Consider the following 10733-nt stretch of genomic DNA (forward strand, 5'->3'; position numbering starts at 1 on the left):
TATTTGATAAACATTTATTTTAACTGTAAAATAAAGACTGTAAAAATACTGTACAGTTTTGTAAATTTTTAAAATCAACACGGACAGAGCCATTTTATTTGCACGCAAAGCATTCTGGGTAAATGATGACGTGGATAGGTCCTCGGTGTGAGAGAGCTATATCCACCCTGAAGGTTAATCTTGGACAATATCTGACGATTGACTCTTTTAAATGAAACCAGAGAGCATTGACAGAGAGGAGAAGATAGAAATGACTCAGCCTGTAACGGAAAATATGGATGGAGGACAACAGAGCTGCTTCATGGAAGAACCTCAGCTTAGCCTGTTAGCCTTTGCGCTAGCGCCAACGCTATATTGCCTTATATGTAATAGCTCGGCGCTAGCGCGACAAGCTAAACTGTTGACCTCCATCCATATTTTCAGTTGCATGCTGAGTCATTTCTATCTTCTCCTCTCTGTCAACGCTCTCTGGTTTCATTTAAAAGAGTCAATCKTCAGATATTGTCCAAGATTAACCTTCAGGGTGGATATAGCTCGCTAGCAGCCTCGCACCGATGACCTATCCACGTCATCGTTTACCCAGAATGATTTGCATGTAAATAAAATGGCCCCGTCTGTGTAATATATTTTTAAAGTTTTAGTTTAAAAATTATAAAGACTAAACAGCCTACAGTATTTTTACAGTCTTTGATTTACAGTTAAAATATGTTTATTAAATAAAGTCTAATGTTACAACTAATCATGGATCTCTTTAAATTCACTTGTGTGTTAAATATGAGAACCCCATACAAACTAACCAGTTTTGGGACCAGTAAGGCCCGTCTCGGTACTGGTACTGGTCCCCGGTTTAAGAAACGAAGTGCGTGAAGCCCCCACGCTCCCCTGCATGTTCTCTGTAACACAAAACAGTGTGCAAGTTGAGTCGGAAGTGATTTCTCTAACCTCAGCTGTCAGAACTGTCTAATTGGCCKATTATTTGTTTTTGCATGGGTTCAAATAAAAGTCGGAAACGTTAGAGTAGTGGACCATCGTTCCTGTAAATACACGTAATCCTGCGCGGAAAACACCGCCCATCTAAACTCTGCAGCCTATCTCTTTGTCTCAGCGGCCCGCTAACCCAAACCCCACCCCCGTGAAGAAGAACCACGCCTGTGAGACGTGCGGCAAGGCCTTCCGGGACGTGTACCACCTGAACCGCCACCGCCTGTCCCACTCGGACGAGAAGCCGTTCTCCTGCCCCATCTGCCAGCAGCGCTTCAAGAGGAAGGACCGCATGAGCCACCACGTGCGCTCCCACCAGGGCGGCGTGGAGAAGCCCTACATCTGCCCTCACTGCAGCAAAGCTTTCTCCAGGTGAACAAACTGCCGCGCGTCGCCGCCGTCGTCTCGTCAGCCCTCAGGGCGTTTCCCGTGCTAATGGTTTTCCCTGTCTCTGTCTTTCCAAAGGCCCGATCATCTCAACAGTCATGTCAGACAGGTGCACTCTTCAGAACGACCCTTCAAATGCCCTGTATGTCACATCAGCATGGCGTTAAATCTTCTTAGCCTGTTTTGAAAGTTTAATTATCAGCTTTAGTCTGAATCTCTGAGTGAGTAAAATATCTCTAAAAAATTATTCCTGAAGAATTGGCACGGAGAGGGTCAAAACAGTTTAAAATAAGAAAACTCTATCTTTTGCTTACATAAATAAACACATCTTGCCTTTATTATAAATAATGAGTCCTAGTTTTTCTATTGTTCTTCAGACCTGTGAGTCCTGCTTCGCCACAAAAGATCGCCTGCGTGCGCATATGATTCGCCACGAGGAGAAGGTGCCGTGCCACATCTGTGGGAAGCTGCTGTCTGCTGCTTACATCACAGATCACATGAGGGTTCATAACCAGTCGCAGCACCACGTCTGTCACCTTTGTAACCGCAGTGAGTAAATATTGTATGTTTTTATTGTCTTACGGAAAGCACGCGTATATGTTAAATCTATGCTTTTATTTTGACACAGGTGTTAAGCTTGACTTAATGATGTTTCACAAATCAAATAAAGGTTTCACAAATCACGAACTTGGTTTTAAACATTCTGCTATACGTGTAGGATAATCCAGAAAAGGTTTGTCTGTTCCAACCCCTGACCTGCTGCAGGGGCGTRTCTCTGAGTGAGAGGCTGTTATACGCGAGCCAGGAGCTGTGACGGAAACATGTACCAGTTTAACCAATAGGAAAAATCAACTGCAGTAGCCTCTGTTCAACCTACAGAGGGCAGCACTAAGGCGGTTTTAGAGAAAATACTGCAGAGTTAAACAAACTTAAATAAAAACGTCTAAAAATATCAAAATTAGCACAGAAATGTAAAGATACTCTTAAGGCACAATTTAGAATGTTTATCTGGAAATAAAAGTTGATTTTGGGTTTAGTTACTTTTTAATACGTTAAATATTAGCAGTTATGATTTATCTTTTTATTGGTAGCGGAACTAAGAAATCTGAGTAGCAGTTTAGGTGTTAGTGAAGTTAATGTTTTGGTAAGCTGTGTCCACAATTAAAAATTGATTTCTGAAAATGGATAAATTGATTTTGAATCTGCCACGTCCGTGATGCAATGCATCTAAAAATAGATTTGACCTCCCACCCCTTATTCTAACCAGTTTAAATGCAAAAATCAGAGCACTGTTGTGTGTAAAGTACAACTAATGTTGGGGTATAAAAGTACCAGCAGCAGTAGAGCTCATATATTCAGATTGAGTCACTTTTACATCCTTGCTTTTAGTTTTTATGCAATGAATGTGTGAACAGTGTTAAATTAATGGCTGTCATTATTCTGTATCAAACTTCCATTAAAGTTTGTGTTTTCCTCTGAAATAACTCCTGGCTCTGCGGTCCTCCWTCAGGCTTCACCACGCTGACGTACCTTCGTGTCCATGCCCAGAAGCACCACGGCCAGGAATGGAAAGAGAGCCCGGGGGGCTTTGGAGGGACGACTTCTGGGGGCATCCTYGTCTGCCAGCTGTGCGGCGTCCACTGCAAGACGCCCACCCAGCTCCAGGGCCACATGGGCACCCACAGCACCAGYCAGGGCACCCCGAGCTCCATCGCCTCCAACGTGGTGGCCAGCAGCTCTGTCKCCCTCAGCAACATGGTGACCGCCCCCACCGTGTACGTGACCGGTAACACGGTGGTGGACCTGCTGGTCACAGACTGCTCTAGCATCGCAGCRCCACAGTCCCACAGTTAGCAGCAGAGAGCTAACATGAGGCAGAGGGTCAGGGTAGAGGAGGTGGAAGCTACTTAGATGCTGATCTGGTTTCAGTTTTGTCAGAGTAAATGGTAAGGGTTAAAGGAGAAACTAAAGCCAGCGCAGCAGTTTCACCTCAGAGGTGCATGCCTGGAACAAAAGAAGAAAATAGACAGACTGACGCCACCAACATGATGGATCTCTGTGGCTGCAGCAGCTTCACTGACACAAACTTGGATGTGTTGTCCAGCTTTTCTTGAATGCCCCTGTGAAGCTGTAGATTTGTGAGCGTTTACCGCATCCCTCTGCCCTCTCTATAGGCTCTTTCATGAAACAGTTCGGCAAAATGGCCGCGCGAACCAGTCTGTCTTTATGTTGCCTCTGGCCGTTCGTAAATCACTGCTGGGGCCGGCCATGTCCCGCAGAGACGTGAGCTTTCAGAAACTGAAAAGAACCAAACGAGGCGTGGAGCCGAACGCATTAACTACGTGACAGACGTCTCCCTCGTATCATTTTCAAAACGTAATGAATTAACTCAGATTAGTGATCATCTTTGTGGGTAACCATTTTTTTAAATTAAATATAAAATCGGTTAGCATCATCATCGATCTTCTCTTAATAATTAATCTGTTTAATCCTGCGGTCGGATGGTCGTACAGATCATGTCGTCATTATTCATCCAGCTTACCTTTTTACTTTTCACGACTGTTCGGCTCTGTTACTACCTCGCTTCACGGCACATCAGGAGTGGCTTGGCTTAACCCCACCCCATCCCACCCCACCACCTTGGTCCATTCAAACGGCCAGAAGGCGTCTCAAGTCCTGGCTTGAAACGTTTTGTGAAAGAGCCTCCGGTTTGATCTTCCCACCTCAACTCGTTTTGGCATCAGCTGCTCTCTGCAAGTGCACCAAGTACTGTATGTCTGTCACCAGCTCTGATCTTACCTCCATTTTTGCAACACAGAATTTAAAAAAAAGAAGAAAAGGATCCAAATGACTTTTACTAAGAAGTTGCAGGGAGAAAAAATGTCTCTTAGAAAACAAAACAAACATTAGAATGGAAGTTTGGACTCGTCTTGCATGTTTGTTTTCCACAAGATGGAGACTAAATTTAGATTTAAAGCTAGCTCAGTAAGTCTTCTCTTAGTAAGATGTCAAAAGCGGTGGTTTGGATTTATTGAAGTGGGGTTCTGTGGAGTAGTTACAAGCAGTTAGTATCTTACCTAAAATAAACCGAAGTCTCAGCAAAATTAGGTAGTTGAAAAATAACTAATTTGTCATTTAGGGGTCAATATAAAGACTAGTCAGATCAGGGTACCTCTGTGCTTTTGTATGAGATTATTTTGTTCAGATGGGTGGAAGCTAGGATTGGGCAATAGTGGCAAAAAAATTTATTGCAATTAATTGTGATATTTAACCGATAACAATTCATTTGACGATTAATCCGCTTGAGTCCCTGGACACCCTTRTGTCCTGGTCACATGACCAATTTAATGGGAAATATTTGCTCTTTTTAAAATTTGATGTAAAGCCTGAAGTCTGTAATTTTGACACAATTTGGAACAGATTTTTACAATGTGTTGATGGATAAATAAATTACAGAACAATTTTTTTTTAAATGTTTGTCATATTTAATGCAGAGAGGAGCACCGAGCGCACTCTGCATGGTGACAATAATCGTATTAATTGTCAAGTGCCAAAAAATAATCGATTATTGTTTTTCTGACGATGAATTGAACACGATACGATTATGCCCAACCCTAGTGGAAGCTACTTTTTCAGAGGGGCCACATAAAAAAACTGGTGCTGTTGATATTAACATCCAGTTTCCTTCAAAATAAAAGCCAGGCTTTAATTAAATTAGGATATTTGATTGCAGAATTAATTAGATATGATTTTTAGCTGTAAGATTTCCATGTGTGTTTTAGTCTATTGCTGAACATTGTTATTAAAACGAATGCTGCTGGTTGGATCGGTCTGTCTCCTCAGCTGAGGCTCGTCAGTTTGCTGGTAGTATTTCAAGATCATTTTGAGACAGTAACAATGAAGGATTACGGCAGTGGAAATGATTTTCCATTTCTCGAGAGATAAGAGGATATCTGTATAAGCCAGAGGACGTAGAGGAAGAACAGTTGGTTGGACAGGGTTCGGATTGTTCTGAGACGGTTGAAAACCAGTTAAATGTCCGATCTCCTCTGGAGTTGTTGCAACATTGGAAATATTTTGTTGGTAATCCTCTGGAAGGCTGTCTCGATGCAGCTGCTAATCTGGCTCATTTCTTTCCTTTTCCTACAAAATCTCTTTGCTAGGACTTCTGTCTGTTACAGGTTTCTGCTTCACAGAAACGTACTTCAAAAAGTCCAAACTACCCTTTTAGTTTGATCAGGAAAGAGAGCATACTGAACAGGCTGTGGACGGTTATGGGCTTGTAGGTTTCACTTCCTAAAGGTACAGAAACAAAAGGAGAGTTGTGTTCAGGAGCATCAAGCACCTTAATCGGTTGTTTTTGGACTTAGTGTGGATCAAGGTTTGAGATTTCCTGGATTGTCTTGCTCCAAGTCTTCCTCCCTGGGTCTGGCCTTTAAAAAAAATAAAATAAAAATAACAAACAAATGATTAAAAAAAACTTACTAATCAGCACTTCGCTTCTGACATGGCGACTCTTCTCACACCTGAGATCTACGTTTTGCATGGAAACAAACTAGCTCGGTCATGCTTATCGTTAGGGGAACTGTCCTGACAAAATAAAACTTTTAGCAGTTCCACTAGGTTAGTTAGCTGTAAACAATAATATTTATATAAAAGAATTAATTTTACTCAAGATTTTGACATAGTTTGCCATTCATTTGATTGTAACTGTCATTGCCATAGTTCTTTTAGTTTTCTTTATGTACCAGTCCAATGAGTGAAACTTATGCATTAGATGTAGTTGTTTTTAACTCTTTGTTTTGAACGCAGGTCCTTGTTGTTCTGCATCAACGATGTAACGAACAAACAACTGTAATCGTGAGTGACGTGAGGTTTGGAAGGGCTTATAACGTTGGCGAGGACGGATAAGAGCGTTTGAAGCGTCACTTGCTTTGTTGTAAACAAAACCTGGTTTTGTTTTTCGAGTGCGGTTTTAAGTCAACTTTGTGTTAATCTGTAGTCGCTTCTTTGTTCATTTCGATTATTAATTGTTTTCTTTGTTAACCAAGTTAGTGATTTATTGCGAGTTAATTCTTAGGTTTTCCTCATCAAAATAAAACAAGAAAAAAAATTACCTCTAGAAATCTGTACAGCTCTTGTGATACATCATAATGCCTTATCATACTCAACTACATTTTAATTCTTTTATGATGAAATATTTCAAATCTTAGTCATGAATTCATTAAGAATATTAATGGGATGTATTTATATTTATATTTTTATATTTCTCAACAGTATGCATGTCTAAAAAGTTGTTAGAGTAAAAAAAAATGATGCTTACTACAGTCGATTGTTTTTTGTTTTTTTTCTTTTTTGTAGATGAAGTAGAGATCATGTTATTTTATAATTTGGACAATTTAAAGTAAAAGAGTAAAGAGGCGTTATTCTGTGTGTGACTTTTTTGTCTTAAGCACCTGAAACGAAGCACAACATCAGCTACAACATAAAAATGAGTGCAATTACATTTACATTAAAGTTGCAAAGAAGCTAAAGGTAAGCAACGTCATGGTTTTTCAAAGATAGTTTAAATATTTATGACCATGAATCCATTATTGCTGCTGCTCACAGCAAGGCTGAAGGAAGTCATGCTATCGAATTACACCATTTTCCAAGTTTAATATTTTTGTTCACCTTTGACTATTTAAGGAATTAGGTCATGTTCATCTGTTTGTAAAAGATTTAAAGGTTAAATTTCATGTAACACTTTAWAAGAAATTTAAAAAAGGTCAATTAATCTTAAGACAGTTTGAAGTACATTTTGTACACTTTACAATTACCTTTAGTTATTTAACTCTCAAGTTTTATACATACTAGAAGACAGTTAAGATAATTTAAATTAATCTTTAAAAAATGGGGTACCTGCACCCTGATATGTCTCGCTTTACTTCTGAAAAAAACTATAGTCAAACTCTTTAACAGAAGCCACTAATTATCTTTTCACTGTTTTCAAATGCAGTACACAGATTTATGACTGATCCACATTTCTTGTTATAACACCAATTATGGCAAGCCAGTGCATCATTTAATAATTAGGCTCCAAAGCAAACCAGTCAGAATTTTATTTTTACAAGTAAAAAGGAACCTTTCAGCTACCCAGAATGCCACAGAAAATGGATGAAGTGGTTGATCAGTAACAGAAATACTGATGAGTTTACCCTAATTACAAACATTTGCAAACAGGTGCTGGATATTTATTAAATTTAGCAACTTTTGTACCCTGAAATTGAAATATTTAACTTTATTTACACTTAGTTCTCATTTAAATATGTTCAGATATCTTAAAACCCTTTAAAAATATTGCACTCTTTAAAATTACATCAGCTTGCTATCTTTGTCTCAAATTGTCCTTTTGTGTCACCTTATACATCTTTTTGTGTTTCATGTCTCCTTGTGTGGTAAAATGGTAAATGGACTGTACTTATATAGCGCCTTTCTATCCATCCAGGACGCGCAAARCACTGCAGACATTCACCCATGCACACACACATTCACACACTGATGATGGTAAACTACAATTGTAGCCACAGCTGCCCTGGGRCACACTGACAGAAGCAAGGCTGCCATACACAGGCGCCACCGGACCCTCTGACCACCATCAAGGCAGGTAAGGTGCCTTGCCCAAGGACACAACGACTGAGTCGACTGGATGGGAATCGAACCGGCAACCTTCCGGTTCCAGGTTGACTCCCCTAACCACTCTACCACAGCCGCCCCATTGTGTGTCATATTTGTCTATGTCCCACTGTGCATCCTTTCCCCCTCAATGTGCTTCCCTTTACTATTTGTCTTTTATGTATTTTCTTATCTAATTGTCTAATTCTGCGTCTATTTTTTTACTTTTTGTCTCRTTTGACTTCCTTTTTGTCTTTTCTTTTCTCCTTGTGCTTTTCACCATCTTTCTGCTTTTTCCCAGTTCTTCTGCTTTTTGTGTTTTCTACTTTTTAAAATATTTGAAATAAACATTAAAAATTCATCTACGGTTTCACTTCCACCTTTTTTTTTTTAAATAATTTAAGCAAAGTCAATCAGTGCTTACAGTTTTTTCCTAGCTTTACTTATGTTTAATTTCATATTTCTACCTTTAAATATTATTAATTTCAGTTCATACTAGCGAGGTCAGGTTACCATTTTRACCAGGAGAAATGCTATACTTGTATCTAAATCTGTAATTACAGTGTTACTTAATTTTATGGCACACCGGCTTGCCATACACAACTGGCTGGCGCAGCAGTCCACAGTGTTGAGTCAACGGTGCATCTCTGTGCTGCTGTGGCGAGAGACAGAGGCGAGGACATAGCGACAGGATCYGCTAACAACACGTCCACATCTGGATCAGACGGTCTTCTCGTCCTTCAGCCGCCTTCACCCATCTTATTCAGTCAACGCCATCTGATTACGCTGACTGGCTCGGATGCCAGTCACCAACATTTCGCAGTAAACGAACCTCACACAGATTTTGATCAAAGTTAGCTGGCGTTAGCTCGCGCTGCTGCTACCCTTCAAACATTCAAGCGGCCACATAAAGATGCGGAGCATCGAGGCTGAGAGCCCTGGGGTATCTTTAAACGCTTCCCGCAGGACACGACCTTCGACTGGCCGCTGACTGGACTCTGCAGAGTCGCTGTGGGTAAATTGTTGCTTATCCTATTTTCCTCCGAACATGTGCAGACTCCGATCTGTTAGCTAAGGTTAGCGGTTAGCTGTTACAGCTGCTAGTGCAGCCGAAAGCTACAAACAAAACAGCTGCAATCATACAGTCTTGTTGCATTTTTAGCCAAGCTGCTCACGCTGACGTTATATGGAAAATGTTAGCTCTGATAAATATTAATAACCAGCGTGTTAGCATGCATCCGTTATGGGTTGTTTTGTAAGCGACCCAGCACAGCTTCCTCCTCCCAGACAGGTGACATTAGCTAACGTTGYTTTCAGGAACAATGAGCCCCAGCAACTCCTTGCTGTGTCGATATTTTTCGACGGTTTTAAAATAGCGCATTGCGTATTTCGCTAATGGACTTGAACTTTTTAATGAGTCAGCCGGYGTATTGTAAGCAAAGTGTAAAGCCGCACATGGACGAGCTGGGAAGAAATGGAGAAAGTGGGAAAACAGATGGGTGAGACCGGATGATGCTCAAACTGGCACTTTTTTATTTGACGTTCATTGACAGTGATGTCAGCAAACACGTTCTGWTAAAAAGTGTTTTAGATCAAGTTCATGTTGTGATCTCTTTGAGATTTTATCTTTTTCTATTAGTCTGCTGCCCTGGTMAATAGTGAGGACAGCCAGCATTAGAAAGTGATGTCAGAACACAGAAAATCAGATTAAAAAAAAAAATCAATCTCAGAGGAAAATTCCATCCAGTATTGAAGAAATGTTTATTTTTTGGACTTTAAAGTGCTTTTGTGCTAGTAGGCCTTTGGCCCATTCTTCTTTACATTGCTATATATTGGTTTGTTAACATTGGTCCATGCACAGCTGTTTTAAGGTCTGGTCAATCAGRTCAAGGTCTGGAMTTTGACTGGATCTGGTCCTTTATGTTTTCTCAGCCAATCCTTTACAGATCTGTTGCTGTGACCCAGCTTTGATCCAAACTCAGCTGTCGGACACATTTTAGATATTTAGAAAACCTTGATATGCAGAGAAGTTTATGACTGCACGATGCAGAAACATTGTGGCTGTTTAATTTCAGACTGAAATTATTTTATGATAAGAAAGTTGTAGCCACTTGTAAAGGATATTTTACACCATCTCATGCGATATTGTGAGGATTTTGCTCACTATGTGTAAAACTGACTGAGTTGTAGCCATTATTTTGTTGGCTAAATTAATMATTTACCTGACAAACACTGGCAAAAACACATATTTCATGTTAATTTAAACCACATCAGCCCAAATGTAGCTAATTTTTTCCCTCAATAAAGTTAGCATAATGTATGGCCATGTACTGTATGTTTGAGTGTGATAGGCATTTTTTTTTTTTTTTGCGTTATCTTAGCAACTGCAGCCATATGTAAACGTGAGGGAGTCACCGCTGCTCAGATCACGTCTCCACTTGGATCCTGTTATTTTTCAGAGAGGACGGAGAGCGACAGATCTCAAGGACCAGATTGTCTGCTGAACTATTTGCCTCTTGAGTCAGCTCGCCGGGGACCATGCTGATCATCTTGGCTGCTGGGTCCGTGTTCTTYCCGGGCCTTTTCCTTCTGTCCAAACAATGCCTGAAGTCCATCCCGGCGCTGAGATGGAGCGAAGGAGATGCGGTCATTGTATCAGCCAGGTTAGACCGTGTGTGTGTGTGTGTGTGTGTGTGTGTGTGTGTGTGTGT

The 10733-nt window shown here is 40.5% G+C and overlaps 2 protein-coding genes across 3 annotated transcripts in view; both read left to right on the forward strand.

Moving 5' to 3' along the window:
• Positions 1 to 1175: 1175 nt before the first annotated feature.
• On the forward strand, positions 1176 to 4475 carry mazb (MYC-associated zinc finger protein b (purine-binding transcription factor); the record flags this gene model as incomplete). Its single annotated transcript, XM_014013939.1, is given in 4 exon segments — positions 1176 to 1353; positions 1447 to 1510; positions 1746 to 1917; positions 2879 to 4475. Coding segments are annotated over 4 exon segments (758 nt in total), but the record flags the coding sequence as incomplete, so codon positions are not given.
• A 4177-nt stretch (positions 4476 to 8652) lies between these two features.
• The window catches only part of tlcd3bb (TLC domain containing 3Bb), a 7000-nt gene continuing 4919 nt past the window's right edge, over positions 8653 to 10733 (forward strand). The window contains exons 1-2 of one of the 2 annotated variants that reach the window (XM_014013954.1): positions 8653 to 9037; positions 10482 to 10685. In XM_014013954.1, coding sequence (XP_013869408.1) covers positions 10561 to 10685 — 125 coding nt within the window. In that variant the 5' untranslated portion in view covers positions 8653 to 9037; positions 10482 to 10560. The remainder of the gene's footprint in view (positions 9038 to 10481; positions 10686 to 10733) is intronic. The other variant, XM_014013953.1, reaches the window with a different exon arrangement.

The sequence above is a fragment of the Austrofundulus limnaeus genome, unplaced genomic scaffold (assembly GCF_001266775.1).
Source record: "Austrofundulus limnaeus strain Quisiro unplaced genomic scaffold, Austrofundulus_limnaeus-1.0 Scaffold108, whole genome shotgun sequence".
Lineage (NCBI taxonomy): Eukaryota > Metazoa > Chordata > Actinopteri > Cyprinodontiformes > Rivulidae > Austrofundulus > Austrofundulus limnaeus.